The sequence below is a fragment of the Dermacentor variabilis genome, chromosome 3 (genome assembly GCF_050947875.1).
Source record: "Dermacentor variabilis isolate Ectoservices chromosome 3, ASM5094787v1, whole genome shotgun sequence".
Taxonomy (NCBI): Eukaryota; Metazoa; Arthropoda; class Arachnida; order Ixodida; family Ixodidae; genus Dermacentor; species Dermacentor variabilis.
In genome coordinates this window covers 190,737,250-190,759,621 of record NC_134570.1, presented here as the reverse complement: position 1 = coordinate 190,759,621, position 22,372 = coordinate 190,737,250, and the positions used below count along the sequence as shown (strand labels likewise).

Genomic DNA, 22,372 nt, shown 5'->3' with positions numbered 1-22,372 from the left:
TATTGTGACGTAGATGCGCGGAGAGGTAGAGTTAGCACCACTTAAAAGATATTTACACGCGTGTCGCTTCTTTTCATGTAGTTTGATTAGTACAAATCTGCGAGTCAGCAATAAACACGGTATAATTAACGCAACATGTAGATAAAATAACAACTTCCGTTGAACGCAGGCGCACACTTCACGTGCGGCCGTGGATGCGCGGTTGTCTTGGGTTCAGCGCACGTGACCGCGGCTTGGAAAATGCAGAGTGCCGAGTGGCAAAAGTCCTGAGCAGAGAAGTCTAAAGGCACAATAAGCCCTCGCCCCCCCTCCCCCATTTTCATTCTCTGCTTTGACGAGGAAGCAATGTGGAAAGCTGCTAAATGTCATCCATGCTTTAATTAGACGTATTTGTCTGTACTCAGACAGAATGATTCATTCGAGGTTCACACATACGTACCCACACATCCATTGTTTTTATCTGAATACTCACGTCTTTAAGTTTCAGAAATGCAATCATCTGCTAAAAAAACTTACGTGTTAGAATTGAGCTTATTGACCGAACGACTAAGCTCTCCCTGATGAATGACAAAAAAAAAAAAATGTGACGCGCAAAACGCGCAACCGAGCCACTTTGCTGTGTCTGTGGGGGCATAAATTGTGCCCGCTCCACTGTCAGCGAGAAAGATAAGTATAGGCGCGTCTATGACCATCGATATTTATCTCGATAAGGTTATCTAAGTCATTTTATCTCAGCCGTTTATCTGTATGGCCGTCGCCTGGAATTTGTAGCATTGTAGAGGGCTTAGCGTTCGCGACACGGCTGTCTCAAGCCGCTATTTGAGCACAGCTTTATGCGAGTTCACGGAGTGAAATCGTGACAACACACAGAGGTTCAGACAGTCACTGCACTGTTGCACTTACTCGTGTTCTGCCTCGGCGCCACCGGCATTCCTCCTGAAACAAGAAGAGAAAATATCACGCTTAGTGTTTGTATAGGTGAAGTATTGACGCTCTGCTGTTGTGCCAAATTGTCCATCGGCAGAAAATCCAAGTCGCCACCAACGGCTTCCAATTATGGTTAGAAATAGATATCTCAAATTGCCCCTTCCACCATAATACCGTTTTTAATCAGAGATCCCTAAATTATATGGGCTGTTTCTTTTTACGCTAAACACAATTTTATAACATCGCCTGTGGCAGATAGCATAATTCTATTCCCTGGGCTGCACCACTCAGAGGCGGGCATTACATACATGAAAAATCCAGATGCATAATCGACTAATTAAGAAAATTTACCAAATAACATTTTTAACTAGCCAGTTTACGGCACATGTTGCCATTTGAAAATGGCAGTCGTTGAGTGCGTGGAGAGCATAGACTTGGAACAAATTTTCCGGATGACACCAGGCAGTTTCGAGATATTGATTCTCAATGTGTGCGGCGAAATACGTGGCAAATCGAAGAATTTTGCCTTCACTGTGTAAAAGTGATGTCAGCAAGTTGCACAAAAGTGCATTTTTAACCGACGTTTGATGGCGCTTATATTGAAACCGGCGGCATCCACAGAATTGTTCCAAGTAGATGCGCCTTGCATACTCATTGGCTACAATTCGTAAATTCCAATACATGCGGTAGAGTATTTAGTTAAAAACCTAATGATAATTATGTTAAGTCAATAATGCATCTGAATTTCTCTTGTAAATCATGTCTGACTCTTCCAGTAATCCAGCTCAAGCACAAGAATTATGCTAGCTGTCACAGCCGATTTTCTGAAATATGTATGACGTTAAAAAAAAGCTCGTATTGAAAATAAGCCTATACTTAGAAGCAAGTTGCCGCTCCTTCTCTATTAAATACACAACCCTCAAAAAAATCTCAGTGCACTTCCACTCTGTGAAGAAGGAAGAACGGCGAAGCTGTGTATGTGGCTGCCCCCTTAATGGCGAACTGCACCACCGCCGTGGGTAGGCGCGGCATTGCAATATCTTCGGGATCGGCTCACGTATGGGGAGTGCTTAACGCCTGCTTCTCCTCTTCCGCGGCTCGGCCCGGCATTGCACTGTCATCGGGATTGGCCCATGTATGAGGAGTGCTTAAAGCTTGCTTCTCCGCCACGGGTCGGCCCGGCATTGCACTATCTTCGGTATCGGCCTACTTATGGGGAGTGCTTAAAGCTTGCTTCTCCGCCACGGGTCGGCCCGGCATTGCACTGTCTTCGGAATCGGCCCACGTATGGGGAGTGCTTAACGCCTACTACTCCTCTGCCACTGCTCGGCCCGGCATCGCACTGTCTTCGGGATCGATCCACTTATAGCGAGTGCTTAACGCTTGCTTCTCCGCCGCGGATCGGCCTGGCATTGCACTGCCTTAGGAATCGGCCCACATATGGGGAGTGCTTAAAGCTTGCTTCTCCGCCGCGGGTCGGCCCGGCATTGCACTGTCTTTGGAATCGGCCCACGTATGGGGAGTGCTTAATGCTTGCTTCTCCGCCACGGGTCGGCCCGGCATTGCACTGTCTTCGGAATCGGCCCACGTATGGGGAGTGCCTAATGCTTGCTTCTCCTCTGCCGCTGCTCGGCCCGGCATCGCACTGTCTTCGGGATCGGCCCACTTATAGCGAGTGCTTAACGCTTGCTTCTCCGCCGCGGATCGGCCTGGCATTGCACTGCCTTAGGAATCGGCCCACATATGGGGAGTGCTTAAAGCTTGCTTCTCCGCCGCAGGGTCGGCCCGGCATTGCACTGTCTTTGGAATCGGCCCACGTATGGGGAGTGCTTAATGCTTGCTTCTCCGGCACGGGTCGGCCCGGCATTGCACCGTCTTTGGAATCGGCCCACGTATGGGGAGTGCCTAATGCTTGCTTCTCCTCTGCCGCTGCTCGGCCCGGCATCGCACTGTCTTCGGGATCGGCCCACTTATAGCGAGTGCTTAACGCTTGCTTCTCCGCCGCGGATCGGCCTGGCATTGCACTGTCTTAGGAATCGGCCCACGTATGGGGAGTGCTTAAGGCTTGCTTCTCCGCCACGGGTCGGCCCGGCATTGCACTGTCTTCGGAATCGGCCCACGTATGGGGAGTGCCTAATGCTTGCTTCTCCTTTGCCGCTGCTCGGCCCGGCATTGCACTGTCTTCGGGATCGGCCCACGTATGGGGAGTGCTTAACGCTGGCTTCTCCGCCGTGTGTCGGCCCGGCATTGCACTGTCTTCGGAATCGGCCCACGTATGGGGAGTACTTAACGCTTGCTTCTCCGCCGCGGCTCGGCCCGGCATTGCACTGTCTTCAAAATCGGCCCACGATTGGGGAGTGCTTAATGCCTACTACTCCTCTGCCGCGCCTCGGCCCTGCATTGCACTGTCTTCGGAATCGGCCCACGTAAGTGGAGTGCTTGAAGCTTGCTTCTCCGCCGCGGATCGACCCGGGATTGCACTATCTTCGGGATCGGCCCACTTATGGGGAGTGCTTAATGACTGCTTCTCCTCCACCGCGGCTCGGTCCGGCATTGCACTGTTTTCGGGATCGGTCCACGTATGGGGAGTGCTTAACGCTTGCTTTTCCGCCGCGGCTCGGCCCGGCATTGCACTGTCTTCAGAATCGGCCCTCGTATGTGGAGCGCTTAACGCTTGCTTCTCCGCCGCGGATCGGCCCGGCATTGCACTATCTTCGGTATCGGCCCACTTATGGGGAGTGCTGAAGCCTGCTTCTCCGCCGCGGATCGGCCCGGCATTGCCCTATCTTCGCTATCGGCCCACTTATGGGGAGTGCTTAACGCCTGCTTCTCCTCCGCCGCGGCTCGGCCCGGAATTGCACTGTTTTCGGAATCAGCCCACGTATGGGGAGTGCTTAACGCTTACTTCTCCGCCGCGGATCGGCCCGGTATAGCACTATCTTCGGGTACGGCCCACGTATGCGGAGAGCTGAACACCTGCTTCTCCTATGCCGCTGCTCGGCCCGGCATCGCACTGTCTTCGGGATCGGCCCACGTATGGGGAGTGCTGAACGCTTGCTTCTCCGACGCGGATCGGCCCTGCATTGCAGTGTCTTCGGAATCGGCCCACGTATGGGGAGTGCTTAACGCTTGCTTCTCCACCGCGGCTCGGTCCGGCATTGCACTGTCTTCGGAATCGGCCCACGTATGGCGAGTGCTTAACGCTTGCTTCTCCGCCGCGGATCGGCCCGGCATTGCACTATCTTCCGTATCGGCCCACTTAGGGGGAGTGCTTAACGCCTGCTTCTCCTGCGCCGCGGCTTGGCCCGGCATTGCACTGTTTTCGGGATCGACCCACGTATGGGGAGTGCTTAACGCTTACTTCTCCGCCGCGGATCGGCCCGGTATAGCACTATCTTCGGGTATGGCCCAGACATGGGGAGTGCTGAACACCTGCTTCTCCTCCAGGGCGGCTCGGCCCGGCATTTCACTGTCTTCGGAATCGGCCCACGTATGGGGAGTGCTTAACGCTTTCTTCTCCGTGGCGGATCGGCCCGGTATTGCACTATCTTCGGTATCGGCCCACGTATGGGGAGTGCTTAACGCCTGCTTCTCCTCCGCCGTGGCTCGGCCCGGCATTGCACTCTCTTCGGAATCGGCCCTCGTATGTGGAGAGCTTAAAGCTTGCTGCTCCTCCGCGGCTCGGCCCGGCATTGCACTGTCTTCGGAATCGGCCCACGTACGGGGAGTGCTTAACGCTTGCTTCACCGCGGATCGGCCTGGCATTGCACTGTCTTAGGAATCGGCCCACGTATGGCGAGTGCTTAACGCCTGCTTTTCCTCCGCCGTGGCTCGGCCCGGTATTGCTCTGTCCTCGGGATCGGCCCACGTATGGGGAGTGCTCAACGCTTGCTTCTCCGCCGCGGATCGGCCCGGCATAGCTCTATCTTCGGAATCAGCCCACGCATGGGGAGTGCTTAACGCCTGCTTCACCTCCGCCGCGGGACGGGCCGGTATTGCACTATCTTCGGGATTGGCCCACGTGTGGGGAATTTTTTTTTGCTTACCACAATGACACAAAACTTGCTTGGATGGTAGGGGTATACAGCTTCTCTATAAAAAGATACTTAACGCGAGAATCTATGCCTATGTCGCGTTTGCTCGGAAAGGTATTCCAAGTTGCCGCTGTTATGACAAGAGTTTAACATTCGTGGCTCACTTTCTTGTCAAATCGATGAAGTGCAGCACTGCTGTGGCACGATTTCCGAGACCTTCCTTAAACGGTCAAAGAGGGTGAAACATAATGCGTTGTGCAAAAGTGCAACTCATTTCAAAGATTCTGTAAATGTAGTGTAACGAAACGTGGATTTATAAGAAGATAGTTACTCAAAAAATTATACGAAGTGTAATCGCCACAATAACTCAGTCGTCACGGCGTTGTTCTGCTGCCGATCAGGCGCTGGCAGGTTGCATTCCCAGCCGCATTTCCATGAGGGGTGAAATGCGAAAGCACTCGTGTACTTAGATTTAGGTGCACGTTAAAGAAATCCATGTTGTGAAATTTACTCTCTCCTAAAGTGACTCTGACAGCTTCAAAGCTGTTTTGAGATATTCAACCGAATTAATAAATAAACCTTCTAGAATTATAAACTGGCTCATGAAGGTTAATTAAAAGAATAGTGAAAGCGTGAGGCCTTTTCATGTGGCTGCTGACAAAGTGCAAATGACATAATGCTTCGCTTATTTTTGCAACTCGGCGCATGTTCACTTGGACTTTAGCGGCGGCGCTGTCTGCGGCGCCTGTAGTGTGGCGCTGTTCGAATCAGCGCGATGGTCAGAAAGAAAGTACAACAGATATTGTAGCGGGGTGACTGTCCGCAGAACTCACTCGTTTACGACTAGGCTTGCGCTGTTGCTACTACTGCTGATTCCGCCGTCAGAGTCGATGTTGTACCTGATGACCGTGCCGGCGGCCATGGTCGCTGGACGTGCTCCTGTCTTGCTACTGCGTCGTCTACACGAGCAGAGATTCCCTGCAGGTGCCAAAGGCGACGATGTGTATGCGTAGCTGAGTCGTTGCAAACGTTATGAACAACTAAGAGACTTAGAGGGGCTAGGTTGTTGCTGGCTTGATGACACATGGTCATAACGGCGCGTTTGGAGGACAGGACACAGAAATAATACGTCAGCGACTCCCCTCTCTGCATTCTTTGAGTGTCCTGTCCTGAAAACGCTCCATTATAACCATGTTACATCTACTTATGTACAACGGCAGCAAAATGGGGCTGTTTATTAGCTTGGTACAGTGTACAGCTACTGCGAAAGATTGTGTGGACCGTGCTGAGGGATCAGAGTAGCGCATTCAATAGGGCTAGTTCGTTGTCTTGGTCATCCAAGATGCGCCATAACACACAGGTTGTGATAGGTAAAAACAGAGACGAGACAACAGGTAACTCGCTTTAGGCGTTGTGCGATATTAGCAGACGGCAAAGAAACTATCTAGCCAAACTGTCGCAAAAAAGAAGCTAGAAAGGAGAAAAGAGGCTGTCACGAGCTGAAAGTAGTACATAAATACCAAATGGTGATACTTGTTTCACAAATACAGAGTAATATAGGAAAGTAGAAAAGCTCCGCCTTATAAATGTTGTTTATCATTAAAGTGATCACAAATTTCTAATACTTGGTCGAAGGAACTGTGCCAAAGGTTGAGCGACTCAGGTGGGTCGGTTTCATTTCATGGTCCCTTGACGAAACTTATGTGGTATATTGCGAACATTCTGGAGAGGAAACCTCTACGACAAAATAAAGGTGCGGAACCAATTGTTCGAGCCCGTCTTAAATTGTTCTCGTGTTCATCGCAAAACATGAGGGTAGAGGACGCACAGGACCGGCCTTCTACGTCACCCTTTAGGAGTTTAACACGCTGGATACCATAATGAAAAAGCAACCAGTCCGAACTACTGAGCTTAGCTCTTTCCCACATGCTCTTTCACAGAAATCTATTTCTATATACCTAATGGCAATTAATTCAGAACGAAACTTAATCTGTGTAACGTGATTAGGCACATGAGACTGAGGTACTGCTCGAAGATACCTTTCAGTGACGTGACTTTGTAGGTGCCGAGCACAAGGCATTTTCGTCATCCACGCATGAAGAAACCTTATCAAGCAGTGCTTCTAGTATATTGCGCTATGTGCATACAGATGGAACATGACGGCGTGAAAACGCCGGTCACAGTGGCCTGGTATCGCGAAGTGAAAAATGTGAAGCATGCACGACGCTAAGCGCAGTCGCTAAAACGTGTCGTATCAGCAAGATCAGCATTTACGTCACTCGAATTGCGCGGCCTTGTGCACTCTGCCGGTGGCGCGCACTTCGGTCACTTAATTGAGAACGTTTGTGCGATGCTACGACATTTGTGTGTAGTGATTGGTGTAAGTGCATATCCTATAGATTGTACAGAAGGACTTCATATCATACAGGACTTCATATCATGGCCGTGGTGCTTGCAGTATTCGGCAGCCAACTAAAAAATTATTTCGTGTATTTGTAACCTTTACATTTACGTTTAGTCACACTGCACGTATCCGCAAATCCTCAGGCTTCGACTCTGCGTGAGTGATAGTCGTGGCGTCACATGTTTTAAATATCCTGCAAGAGAAGTGGAAAAATACTTGTGGGGAAAGCGGTGAGGCAAAGAGACACAATCTCACTGCATGCTTACAAGAAATATTCAAGCTGTTAGACTGGGAAGGATTAGGACCGGCGATCGCCGCCGAATATCTCAACGACCTTCAGGTTGCCGATGACATTGTCCTGTTCAGCAACGCCGGGGACTCATTGGAATAGTTGAATGAGAATTTTAACTGAGAAAGTGTAAGGGTAGGTTGAATATTATTATGCAGAAGACAATGGTAACGTTGAATAACCTGTCAAGCGAACAAGACTTGATGATCGGGAGTCAGCCTCTAGAGTGTGACTAGGGGTACGCTTATCTAAGTCAGTTACTCACAGGAAACCCTGATCATGAGAAGAAAATTTACAGAATATAAATGGGTATTATCAAATTATGACTCGCAGGTCAATAGTGTCGTTGAAAAGAAAAGTGTACAATAATTTCATTCAGCGAGTACTATCATATGGGGTTATCATATCAGGTACTATCATAACCTGCACGTTAATAATAAAGCTCTAGATCAACATTGTGGGGCCCCCTTTGGACCCCCTTCTCCGTTTCACGCTCGACTTGGGCCGTTCGCCAGTGCGATCGCTGGGGACACGCAGTTCGAGCCTTATGTTGGATAGCGTACATTCCCCGCAGCCGCTGGCGCCGGCGCATTGCGGAGCCCGCTGCGTGCGCGCGCGGCTCGCGTTACACCGCGCGTAGGAACAGCGCCTGAGGAGCGGGCCCCTCTCGTGGGCTTCTCCCTCTTTCAGCATCGGAGGTGACCTTTGGTGCTCTTGGCTGTGTCTCACTTGGTCCCGCGCGCTTCCTAGCAAGGCGGCTCCTTTGGTGTGTGTCGAACCTGCTCGGAAGAGTCGATGCGGCGAAGCAGACTTCCCGGGAGCTTTCGCCCGTAGTCTGCGACTGCCACCCTAGTGGCTTTTGTACATGATAGGGAATAAACCCACTATTCGTTTGTACCACGGCGGGAGTCGTCTCTTCGCCTTGCCGCTGAGTCGGCGAACCCGCCGCGGCGCCCCTTTGCGTGCGCTGCGGAGTGGGGAGGGGCTACGTGTCTCCGTAGACCTTAGCTGGCCGGGTACGGGTGCGTTAGCCTGAACTCCCACAACTTAAGGACAGCCACCCTCCCTCTCCCCTCCCCACTCCCCCCCAAAACGACGTATGTTTGTCGCAAAGTTAAAGGGACACTAAAGACACATTTAAGTCCAGCTGAAGTGATACATCAATGGTGGAGGACGCATGAGGAATCAGTATCATCGCCAAGAATGGTTTAGTAATTGTGAAATTCAGGTAAATGCCGTACACGATTTGTGACTCATCAGGGACATTCCAGGGGCATTGAAGTACTAGCCTGATGATGAAGGCACTCCTCATGTTTATTTCTGTCGCCAGTACTCAATTTCTCATTATGAAAAAAAAGATAGTTGCATTGCATTATGAAACGGAAGAAAATGCCACTTGTGCGTTATATGGGATCTTTAAAACAATAACACATTGACGTTATCCTTGACAACGACGCGGGTGGCCGAAAGGTTTCGTTATCGCTCGACTCTGCAACGCCCGCGCTTTGCCGTTTCAGGGGTTTCGTTATCGCGTAGTGCTGCGCTGGTTTTGCTGGCTCGCGAAACTCCGACATAATGGAAGTGGCAGAGGTTTCCAGGTCTATGTGATGTCGCGGGATACCCTAACGGTCCATGCCACCTACCGGTCCACGCCACTTGCTAATAAACTTAAAGGTCGACTTTCAAACTTCTTATTGCCTAAAATTAGAACGAATTACTGTAAATTCACTTCGGCGTTGTAGCGACGTCCCTCTGTAACTGCATTCCAACTGACATAATTCTGTTTCCTAGTAAAGGCAGTTTTAAAAAGCATTTATTATCATATTTAGTTAATCTCTGACTGCTGTAATGTAATTTCGAATCATCTGTTTGCTTCATTTTGGTGCCAAACTCTCTGTACAACGTTTGACCATATCTCAGTTTCTTTTTTTGTATGAGTACTTGTTACAATTCTGCCTCTTTGCTACAGTTCACTTAACTGATTTGTTTGTTGTTAATTTAGTACAATATGTATTTCTGTGCAGCCTTATACTGTCACGTGGTGGTGACGTTGATGAACACAGTAGCAATACTGTGAACGACAAAACAAAGTTTTATTGGGCGAACCTGTGCCCACAAGACAGGCTACACTTATAGCGCAACGATAGCGGCGAACACGGTCGGCGATCGTCTAAAATCTGATCAGCGGGTCAAGCGCGTCGGCTTTTATACAGCAGTCGTCGAACATTCCAGACTAATCGTTGGGACCCGCGTGCCTTCCACAAAGTTCTACACCATTCTCGTCACGCGATGAAATCAGGTAACACAAGGTTCGGCGACAACAGACAAGCGGATAGAAGCATCGATAACTTTCCAGAAACTTCGGATACATGCAGGCGCGCCCCGCGCTGTGCGATAACATTTGTTAGGTGGTGAGAAGTGGTCGCCCGATAAAGAAGTACACGTGTCAATACCAAGTTTTCAGGTCACTTGTTTTCCAGCACTAGTGCATGTTAACAATTCTATACCTCATTGCTGTATCTACATTTAGTTTTTTTTTTACATGGTACTACTGCAGACCTTCTTGGTCCAAGCAGGAAGAGTAAATACAAAGAATGAATACAATGCATTGTACAAACAGCAATGTACATATATGTTAAAATGCATGCATGCATATATAAAACACCTCCAAATGCATATACAGATCTGCCACCTCCAAAAGGATCACAATGCAAGTGGCAAAAATCTCTCTATTACAGGTTAAAAATATCGTTAATGGCCTTTTTAAAGTTTCCCCTCGTGAAAAGCGCTTCAAGTAGTCAACTCCAGACAGTTATTGTTTTTCGGTAAAAGTGAGAACTCGTGGGAATTAGTGTTTGCGAAATGAGGAGTAAAACTCGTGTTTTGCGGGTTAAAGCCGGCGTTACATATGATGTGGCCGGGATGCCGAGATTTCCATGCAACAAGGAGTGCAAAAATTCTATCCTCGCTATTTTTTTTCTGGTACAGAGAAGTTTCATTTGATTAATTTTTATGAGGAGAGATTGAGTCAGAATTCCTGAATTTGTTGTAGATGAATCGCACAGCGCGCTTTTGACCTTTCTCGTTCAGTGCAGTGTCTTTTTCGTGTGATGATCCCACACCACGGTGGCATACTCAAGTTTTGGCCTAACAATAGATTCATAAGCTAATTTCGTCACACTGGCAGGTGGCCCCCTTAACTTGTGTCTTAAAAAGACGAGTTTTTTTCAGTGCAGATATGGTTATAAAGCAAATGCATGATCACTCCACGTAAGCTCGTTGTTAATGATTACGCCTAAATATTTGTATTTTGTGACCTGAGTCATAGGTGTAGTGTTGAGGGTGTAGTTAAACATAAGAGGCACCTTCTTGTTGGTGATGCTCATAAATACTGTTTTCTCAGAGTTCAGTGACATCCACCATTTGTTTCCTGATTTGTTTAGTCTTTTAATTTGTACAACAGGTAATTCTGTGCATTGTTGTATCGTGTTTCAGTTCTTTTGCTGTTTTGTGTAATTATTCGTTGACGAATTTACATATTTGCTGCATTTGCACGAAGTTTGTTTTGTTCTTTTTAATGTGAAGAGGAACATCCTTTAGAGCCTTGAGCTTTGGGACCTCCTCCTGTATATTTTGTTGCAGTGCTTTTATTTTCTTGAGTGAATGACTAAAATTTGTTTTTCTTCTGATATGCGAAAATCCAGGATTAACGAGATGCGCAGCGCATCGCAACTGTTTCATTCACTGCGCATTCAGGTATGTCCTTTGTCCAGCTTACAAACGTGTTCCAACGCGCAAGTGGTAATCTCTGCGTGCCCAAATACACAGTGCCACGCTGTACCCCCTCGTCCAATATGAAAGGGAACACCCCAACTGTGTTTGAACAGCGATACTTCCGAACGTGCAAGTCAGAATCTTGCTGACCACTATTGATGCGAATAGTGTTCGTTGCCTACTTAAGCGATTTTAAGTGTGTCCGTCCGTCCGTCCGTCCGTCCGTCTGTCTGTCTGTCTGTCTGTCTGTCTGTCTGTCTGTCTGTCTGTCTGTCTGTCTGTCTGTCTGTCTGTGCATTGAACACAGATAGATATATAAATAGATAGAAATGCACTGAGCGCCACAGCTGTAGCGCTCAGTGCATTTCGTAACAGTCTATTGCAGGCAGATTGGAGCGATATAAGAAAATCTGTAGACGCAAACAATGCTTACAATAAATTTATTGCAATCTTCAAGCGATTATATCATTTGAATTTTCCGTTAGAAGAGCGCAGATTAAACCGTAAAACACGAAAACCACGGATAACGCCTGAGATGCGTCATCAAATGAAAGCAAGAGCTAAAGCTTACCTAGCATTCGTACATACTCGTTTACCGGAGGACTGGCTGGCCTCCAAGTGTTATCGCAGCAAACTCACAAAACGCTTGCGATCCGCGAGAAGTTACTATCAATCCACATATCTTGAAGTTCCTGACAATCGTTCTGGCGTACTGTGGTCTAGATTAAACACATTCCTTCATCGCGACCACTTTACCACCCCTGTTTCAAAACTGGAAGTAAACGGTAAAGATATGGATGGATCAGAATTGACTGACACGTTTAACAATTTTTTTCACTGATATGATAACGACCTCCGGCTGATGCGTGCGAATACGTGAGCGTTCACAACGCTGAATCATTGTACTTGCGTCCGGTCACCGCCCACAAAGTCCTAACAATAAAAAGTCTAAAAAATAGCGCGAGTTGTGATATTGACAGAATTCAAATACGTCCTATCAAACACAGGTCTGATGTTATTGCGCCGATTTTAGCAGATATCTTTAACATTTGCTTAACTAACTCTGTCTTTCCTTTAAATATGCTAATAGCAAGAGCAACCGTGCTTTACAAAAAAGGCGACCGAAATAACTTTGGCAATATACACCGGTGTCTATTCTGCCTGTGTTCTCAAAGGCCTTCGAAAAAATTCTGCACACTCGATTTTGAAGTTTTACTGATAAATATAATTTATTTACACCTAATCAATTTCGTTTCCGGAAAAATAAATCAGTTGAACTGGCGCTGTTTGAGCAAAAAGAGTATATTCTTAGATAATTTGAAAATATATAGGCGCTCGTTCTTGGTATTTTTATTGATATTTCAAAGACTTTTGATTAAGTAAATCATAAAATATTGGCAAAGAAATTACATTGCTATGCTATTTGTGGTGAAGCCATAACGCTCATTGACTCTTATTTATCAAACAGACACAGGTCGTTCAGATAAAAGACTCTATTTCCGGAGTGAAACCTTTGCTGTGTGGAGTGCCTCATAGCAGTATTATAGGCCCACTATTATTTAACATCTACTTTAATGACATTGTAAATATTATTTGCGAGGCCAAATACATAATATATGCTGATGATACCAGCATACGCTTTTCAAGGCATGATATTCACGAGCTTATAAGAACTTGTAATAACACAATGAAAATGCTAGAGAGATGGTCAGCAGCAGATGCGATGCGTATTAGCGAAAATAAAACAAAAGCTGTTATATTCTGACCAAAAAAATAAAATTATTCCACCTCATGAAGACATAGTACTGAGTACTCACACTACCCGCCGTGGTTGCTCAGTGGCTATGGTGTTAGGCTCCTGAGCACGAGGTCGCGGGATCGAATGCCGGCCACGGTGGCCGCTTTCGATGGGGGAGAAATGCGAAAACACCCGTGTACTTAGATTTAGGTGCACGTTAAAGAACCCCAGGTGGTCGAAATTTCCGGAGTCCTCCATTACGGCGTGCCTCAATCAGAAAGTGGTTTTGGTAAGTAAAACCCTATAATTTAAGTACTCACACTATTCATATAGTTCACCATTTTAAATGTCTGGGCATATTTTTTTCCGCGAAAATGAGCTGGGATTACCACGCAAGACATGTCCTCAAAACACATATCCTGAGCAAAAATTAACTCAGGTGACAGGTGTAATTGGTCGGCTTCGATAGTTACTTCCAAGAGGAATCAAGCTTAATTCTGCTTTATCACTCGATCTTTAGCTCTCGTTTAAATTATTCCCAACTAGTATAGGGTACAACGACGGTCACTAATCTTAATCAAATATACTTGGTTAAAAAAAAATGTATTAGGCATATTTTCGATGCGCATTCTGCGGCATCTACTAAAATTTTATTCTGTAGTTCAGGAATAGTTAAAGTACATCAGACACAATTATACGTTAAGCAGAAAATTCAAATGAGAAACTCGTAAGAACATAACCTATTTGCGCGTTTGGGCCAATTTAAGAATTAGGCATTCAAATTATCCAACACGTCATGCAGACAATTCGGAAGTAGACAAAGTACGATTAAACTCCGGAAAAGAGCGCTTGCTTTACACTCTTTCCTCCCTTCTTAATGAATGTTCTTAACAATTTTGACTTGTTTGATTGTTCATATCAGGCTATCCGCAAGTTATATACAGTGATGTATAGCTCTGAGATTTCTACTACTTAACACTTGTTTTATTACAAACCTTTTCTTACTTGTCAAATCTATAATTGTATCAAATTGTTTCATCTGGTAGTATGTAACTGTTCGTAACAAGTTGAATGCTATACTGTCTTTTTTCCTGTATTTTCCATGTATTTATTGTAGATATTTGTATTTTGATAGCATTTCAGATATTCCTTTTTCTCAGAAACAGTTTTGTATTTATTTTTATGACGATTGTAAAAACTGCTTTAGCATTTATCTATTAATTTACATTTCAATACCTTAGTGTGTGCTCTACGCTGTCTGTTAAGTTTCAATTTTTTATTTAATTTATGGTAGTGTTGTTACCGCACCGAAACTTTTCTATCGGGCTGTGACATAGTGAAGCCGTTCTGACAGCTTTTTGTCACAGTCATTTCTGTATCCTTGACAGAATGAGAATAAACTTGATCTATCTATCTATCTATCTATCTATCTATCTATCTATCTATCTATCTATCTATCTATCTATCTATCTATCTATCTATCTATCTATCTATCTATCTATCTATCTATCTATCTATCTATCTATCTATCTATCTATCTATCTATCTATCTATCTATCTATCTATCTATCTATCTATCTATCTAACCTGTTAAGCCAACCCAGTGGTCGGAGTTGGCTAGGGCCGCTAGGTGTGTGATCCTGGTCGGGATGCCGTCGTGATTGTTCTATCGTCGTCATTCCGTCATCGTGATCTTACTCTCGTCATGGCATCGTCAACACGCCTTCAACCCGGCCCATTTGCAGAGGTTGTCTAATAGGTTGGGCTATAGTTATGGGCTCGTGGTCATGATGCCGGCGTGTTCGGTACATCATCATCATATTTTAATCATACTGTCCTTTTTCAGGCGTGATTACGGCGCCATTGTCCTGCAGTCAACCTCCGTGGCTATCATTCCTCCATTGACAGACCGTCGTCGTGTTGCCGTCGTGGCTATGCCATCACCGTCACTCCAGCGATTTCATCCGACTCTCATAATGCCGTCATTTTTAAGCCATCGTCGTCATACAGGTTTCGCGATAAAGTGATCGTTATGCCATTGCGATAATACACTCGTGTTCATCTCACTTTCCCCACGGCGTTGTCTTGCCATTGTTTTCATTGCGCTGTCGTCATGCAATCATCGTCGTGCCGTTATTGTCATGCAATCGTCACTACGCTGTCGTCTCGCCATTGTCATCCCATTGGCATCGTGTGGCCGTCGTCGTAGCACCTTTGCCGACCTATCCATGTCATTCCTTGTTCGTCATTCTGTCGTAATCACGCTGTCGTCATTCTATCGTGATGATGTCGTTGCTGTCGTGGCTTCATCTTTACGCAGATGCTAGCACGCATCCGTTGTCATACCATCGTGTGACCGTCGTCTTTCTGGGTTCCTAATCCGGTTGTCATGACATGCCGTTGTTGTTGCGTTGGCGCAACTTGCAATCGTCATAATTAAAAAAAAATCGATATCCAGTTATCTCATGCCGTCGTCGTTATATGCCTTTGTCGTTCCATCGATATCCTTCCTTCCTCATTCCATCGTCACTGCGTCAGCGTCATACAATCGTCGTCGTGGCTCCATGTTCATGGGGTACTTTGACAAGCTAGTGCCATAGCAAAGTGGGGCGATATCAGAGTACGTGCGATATAGCCGAATCAGCGAATGTCTCAGAATTAGCATTACGTGTTAAATAAGCGGGACTTCAGGAATACGGTCTGCCGCTACACTGCTCGATTGCTACTCGCATTAGCGTCCACAGTCAGCGTTAGATGAGTTCCTCTGTAGTTCTAATTATGCTGTTCTTGTGAAGAATCATTCACGTAGAACTTTTCCCCATGACAAGTGGACAACAAGAAAATTACCGACTTTGAACATAACTCCGATGTTCTCTCTCAGATTGAACGAGGGTGTATGCGTCTAACTTTATGTTCGCAGGCGGTGGACACCTCTGAATAACATGAGCTTTTGTGGGTGCTGTCGTAAACACGTCGAAATGCGCTATACTTACGCTCACTCTTCGTTTGCGGACGCGATAATTTCGATTGCAGGTTGCCCGCTAAGCCACAGGGTCGCCGCACTTTATTTCGTTGGAGTGTCTATTCTCATCACGGTCGCTTCGTATTGACTAGCTAACACCACGCGACCAACTAGCGGTACAACAGCAACGTGCCTTTATTTAGCAGAAACCGGGGCCCCGCTCGTTAACGTAATTGTTTGCGATGACGCCATCGGACTAAGAGGAGCTTGCTCGCCTCTCTTTATTGCTGCCAGGTTTACGCCACGACGCTTGACGCCTGCGAATCCCGCCTTTTTCGCTATATAAAGAAGGTAATTGGCTGCCGTGCAAAATTCAGGACAGAAATTCTAACGCCTGCCATTAGAATAGATTGTGGCTCACTACGTGATTTTTGGTTTACACTAGAGATTCATTCATACATGGGTCATCTGGGTTCAGTAGACCAAAGGTCTAATTGCAGAGCGATAGATAAACGTACCTGCTCCAACAGTGGCAGAGACGGTGGTGAGGTGTCGCAGTCCCTTCGTCGAGCAACACGAGATAAAGAAGCCGCACATCGGACCTTCGCGAAAATCGAATCGGGCGAAGCGCAGCCCGGGGCGCTCGTTGCTCGCGTGGACAATCTTCTTCTTCTTTCTCACCTTGCACAACCAAAATAGCCACAGCAACGATGACGATGCCTTCAAAATGTGTTCAGTGCCCACAATTGGCGATGGACCAAAGATTGAGTGGTTGGCGCATAGATAATTAATTACTTCAGGGAAGCGAATCTGAAGAAAGCAAAGCTGTTCACGAACAGGTAGTGTGTAATTCAGAAGTGAGACCAGATGAATAGACGATTGTATTTAAAAGAAATAAAAAGATTTATATTCAGCCACCATCCAAGGGTGGCTACTGCAGATTTAACGTACAAGTAGAGTGCAAGGGCTTTAGAAAAATTACAGTAGAAATAGTAATGAAAGTAAGAATAAGCACGTGTTTATAGCTTGAATAAAATCGCTGACAGCGTCAAACATATCCGTGCGAGGAAAACCTACTGCCGAGGACTCAAGAGAGAGTAATACTCCAGCATATTCTAATTCAAGCCAACGTTACTATACGGTGCTCGAAGAAAAAAATTATTTGTAGCCGTTGCCTGCGCAACTCGTCGTAACTCTGACACAATTCTATCACTTCCGCGACAGTGAGAGGACTCTTCGATAATAACATTTGAAACGCGTCGTCCTCAATGCCCTTCATTATATCTTTGATCTTCTGCTCCTCTGACATCGACGGGTTCACCCGTTTGCAATGGTCGACAATGTCCTCAATGTCGCTCGTGAAGTTCTCTCCGGCCTCTTGGGATCGTGTGCGCAAACGTTGTTCTGCACGAAGCTTACGTACTGCTGGCCGACAGAAAACTTGGGTAAAGCTGGTCTTGAAGACCTACCACGAAGTGAGGTCGGCTTCATGGTTTAGAAACCATAGTTTCGCGACGTCCGTAAGATAAAATGCGACGTTTCTCAACTTGGTAACATCGTCCCACTGGTTATGGGCACTCACTCGCTCATAAGAGGAGATACAATCTTCAAAGTCTTTGTCCTCTGTGCCGGAGAAGATAGGGGGATCTCGCTGACGCAAGGCACCAGCACAGACCAAGGTGGCCGGCGCGTTGGAGGAGTTCGATGAGTGCATGCGTCGGCGGCCATGATGGGCGGTAGAGTGCGACTCCGAAGTTCCAGGGTGGTCGAATCCCAGCACCTCCACCACTTACTAAGAGATTTATTAGCAACGGGCGCAGGCGAATGGGTAGCAATCACGAGCGTTCGGCCAAGGACAGCAACCACGAGCTCACACCGGTAGAGATGGTGCTGTGGCGCAGGCAGGCTACCATTCTTCGTTACAGTATAACAAACCTGCAGCGGATCAAAAAACAGTGATCAGCGGAGGATTGCTCTTCCGCATCTCATGTGCTTACAAAGGTTCCCATACGTAGTGCAGGAAAAAAGAACAAGGAAAATGAGGATTAGAAAGAGAGACCGACACACGTAGCGCTGAATTTCACCTGATAATCTCAGCCTTGAGCACCTCATTCATGTTTATTTGATAGCGCGAACGAGACGGTTAGTAAATGCAGGCTATCCTGCCAATGTTTTGGTTGCTGCAGCAGAAGTCCTTTCGAGAGGACAATCTGGTAAACGTCGTGATGCTTGGCAGACAGCCATGAGAAAAATAAAGTATACGCCGTGCTTCCGCATATTCACCGTGTTTCTCACAACTAAAAAAAAAAAAAAGGTCATGCGCTTTGCGAAACTTGTGCACTCTGTGCCATTGACGCCTGGCAGTCGTCCTAGGCCATGTGTTCCCGCAATTGACAGTTGTGAAAAAGTAAACAGAACAAGTTTGTTGGTTGCACGCAACATGACATTTTTTCACGTATCTGTTGTGTGGCCGGGCCCGCGTGGGCGAAACAGATAAATGCGTTAAGCGCAAGACGCATGCTGCCATTTCGCGTGCGCTCCGTCGTGCGACTATTAGCATCAGTACCAGCACTCAACAGGTTCTCAACAGAATGGGCCACCTGCGGCGTCGAATCGCACGCCGCGCATGCCACGAAATTGCTGGATATGGCCGCACGATTGCCGCGTCGGTCGCAAGGCCGCAGCCAATGATAGCACCGGTCGCGTATCAGTCATGGTCACATGGTTGACCCGGCGACGCGGGGCCGGCGAGCGAGCGCCTCGCCATTCAGATCATGCAGGGGCTTTTTTTTTACGCCATAGCCTTAAGAGTCCCGTGTCGCAGAAAATCTGGCGCCCTGCATCGGCGTCCCGCTTCGGCGTCTGGCGTCCAGCGTTGGACGTCGTTTCGGCAAACATTTTATCATTCCAGACCCTCCGTGTGGCGGAAGGACGTTACTGAAATAATTCAATTTCGCAAGGTAAAATACGTAGAAAGATCGTAAAGTACAATTTACGCACAGCCTACAGACATGATAGCGTCGGATTCTAAGTTTAATGTACAAAACAGAATTCTGTTTGTAACGCGAAAACTCGAGAGAGAGAGAGAGAGAGAGAGAGAGAGAGAGAGAGAGAGAGAGAAACTTTATTTGGTTCCTTCAAGGATTTAGCGTCTCGAGGTCTCGGTCGTCTTGGGCGCCGGCGACTTGGAGCCTCTTCCGGCAAGGGTGGGCCCCTATTCCAGGGCTCCACTGAGCCTAGCTACCTCACTAGCGTGCTGCACTAAGGCCCTTTGGGCCGTGAGCTCGCAGCTGGTAAGCCGACTCTCCCATTGCTCCGCACACGGGTTATTGTGTTGTTGGAATGATTTATTGTGTTTACATTCCCATGTGACATGATATAGTGTGGGTGTGGCCCCACACCATGGGCAGGTGTCTCTGTATTGTGTTGGGTACATTTTGTTTAGGATGTATAAATTTGGGAAGGAGTTTGTCTGCAATCTGCGCCAACTCGTTGCTTCCTCCTGCGTTAGAGCTTTGTGCGGGGGGGGGGGGGATATTTGGCTCTCGTCCCTCTGTATAAGTTTAAGATTTCTGTGTATCCTCCTTCACAAGCGTGTGGGTGATAATCCGGGGCGCGCGACTGCTCCGCTCGGAACGTGGTCTCTCGAGCTAGGCTGTCTGCCCTTTCGTTACCCTCTATGCCTGCGTGGGCCGGAATCCAAATTAACTTGTGTGTAACGTTCCTCTCGGCGAAGTTGGCTCCGCCAAGAATTCTGAGGGCGGCTTTGCTAATCCTGCCCCTCGTGTAATTTCTGCACGCTTCCTTCGAGTCTGTTAAGATGTTTAGAGGCCTGCCTGTCCTATATCCTTCTACTGCCGCCAGCGCCACGGCAATTTCTTCGGCCTCCGCTGTGTCGGCTGCCTTTGCCGTCGCACATGTGATCAGATTTCCGTCGCCGTCCACCACCACCGCCGTGGCCGTGCGCTTCCCTTCTCGCGGGAACGTGGCAGCATCCGTGTACACCGTGTTCTCTAGTAGCGCTAGTGTCTTTTCCACGTATTCGGCTCGCGCCTGCCTTCTGCTCTCGTGGAGGTTGGGGTCCATGTTCTTAGGCACTGGCCTAACGCTTATTGTTTTTCTTAAGCAGTCGGGCACGTCTGCGTATCTATCCACGTGTCCGCTCGTGTCCCGTCCCAGCCTAGTCAGGAGCGCTCTCCCTGCAGGGGTGTTTTTGAGTCTGGCGTTTTGCGTTTCAAGCAGGGCTTCCGCCAGTTCGTTGACGTGTTTTTTGGCAGATGGAGAGCCGTCTTGTATGCTTTCCTGAGTATCGTGTCCGCCTGTTCCCTCTCTCCTTTGGTCATCGCGTGGTACGGTAGCGAGTAGATGATTCGGCTGACGACCAGGCTGCCGACGACTTTGAGTGTGTCTTCCTCTTTCATGCCGTATCTTTTTTGGGAGACCCTGTTGATCATCCGGCCCACCTGCTCCGTCACTTTGCTCAGCAGGCTGATGGTGTGGCTGCATTTTCTGCTGCCCTGTAGCCACATGCCCAGGATTTTGATCATATTCTTTTCCGGGATGTTTTGACCGTCAAGCGTTACTTCCAGTGTTGCTTGGGTGGGGTGTCTACTTACTCTCAGTAGTTCGGATTTTTCTGTGGAGCACACCAGTCCCCTCTCTCTGGTGTACTTTTCGACACAGCGCGCAGCCTCTTGTAGCTTCTCTTGTTTTTCTCCCAGTGAACCTTGCGTGACCCAAACCGTGACGTCGTCCGCGTACATCGCGTGTTGGATGCCCTGAATCTCGCCGAGTCGTTTTGCCAGGCCGATCATCGCCACATTAAATAGCACGGGCGATATCACGGAGCCTTGGGGTGTGCCTTTACACGGTGTGGAGAAGGTGTCGCTTCTCAACACCCCCAGCCCTACCGTTGCCGTTCTGTCGGTTAGGAAGTCCTTGACGTAGTAGTGTACTTTCCTTCCGCAGTTGGTGTTGTTGAGGCCCTCCATTATGGCCGCGTGGCTGACGTTGTCGAAGGCGCCTTTGATGTCGAGCGCCATCACAACGTTTTCACCCGCCTTGGGCATTGTGTCGAGTACCTCCTCTTTGAGTTGCAGGAGGACGTCCTGCGTCGATAGGTTGGCCCTGAAGCCATACATGCTGTCAGGGTACCACCTCCCGTTCTCCAGGTGCTGCTGGATCCTTCTGGTGACTATTCTCTCATACAGTTTTCCCAGGCACGACGTAAGCGAGATCGGCCTGAGATTCTCGATCTGTAGTTTCTTGCCCGGCTTGGGTATCATGACCACGACGGCGGGTTTCCATTCCGCCGGTACCTTCCCCTCTTGCCAGAGCGTGTTGAGGTACGACGTCAGCTGATCGACTGCCTCGTCGCTTAGGTTTCTTATGAGCGAGTTTCGAATCTTGTCCGCTCCCGCCGCTGTATTCTTGGTGGTCGCTCTCACGGCCTCGGTGACATCCTCTCTCGTGATGGGTCGGTCCATTTTCGGGTTTTCCTCACCGAGATAATCTCCTTTGTAACCTTCGATTTGGTCTTTCCCGTAGCATTTTTCTCGGACTTCTTTCAGGAGCTGCTCTTCGGAACCTTCGTACTGGTGGACCAGTCTTTGGATCGATTTGCCGCTTTCGGTCTTGTTCTTGCTAGGGTTCATTAGGGCCTTGAGGATGCGCCACGTTTTGGCCGTACTTAGGGTCCCGTTCAGCGAGTTGCTAAACTGTTGCCACCCCTGTCTGGCCAGCTGCGTCGCGTACTCCTCCGTCTGCCTAGTGATGTCCGCTATCTTCTTCTTTAGCTTCTTATTTAGCTTTTGTCTTTTCCATCTCTTGGTGAGCCCGCGTCTAGCCTCCCAGAGCCTGAGGAGCCGCTTGTCTACCTCCGGTGTTTGTTCGGTTCTATGCACTTCTTGCGTGTACATATCCTGAAGTTGCTTCAGTTGTTGGCTCCACTCTTCAACCGAGGTAATGTTACCCTTTAGCTGTCGACAGTGTGCTCTAAAGGCGTCCCAATCCGTACCAGTCCGTACCGTAAAGCCGTACCAAATTTCCTCTTGACATTGTCTGCCACCGTGCTGACTCTTATTATGTGGTGGTCGCTGCCAAGGTTCTCGAGCAGGTTTTCCCACTCTGCCTGCTTGGCGCCCCTGATAAAGGTTAGGTCGGGACACGTGTCTGGACTGACGCTGTTTCCCTGTCTAGTCGGCTGGTTTTCATCGGTTAGCAGCTCGCACCCGGTGTTTTCTGC

General features: G+C 47.9%; 1 protein-coding gene across 1 annotated transcript in view; it reads right to left on the bottom strand.

Annotated features, from left to right (window-relative positions):
- LOC142574370 (uncharacterized) overlaps positions 1 to 16,786 on the bottom strand; it is a 46,597-nt gene extending 29,811 nt beyond the window's left edge. Inside the window, exons 1-3 of the mRNA XM_075683470.1 lie at positions 16,647 to 16,786; positions 5,795 to 5,939; positions 904 to 936 (exon numbers count right to left, since the gene is read on the bottom strand). Of these exons, the coding sequence (XP_075539585.1) occupies positions 904 to 936; positions 5,795 to 5,939; positions 16,647 to 16,725 (257 nt within the window). The 5' untranslated portion in view covers positions 16,726 to 16,786. The remainder of the gene's footprint in view (positions 1 to 903; positions 937 to 5,794; positions 5,940 to 16,646) is intronic.
- Positions 16,787 to 22,372: the final 5,586 nt, after the last annotated feature.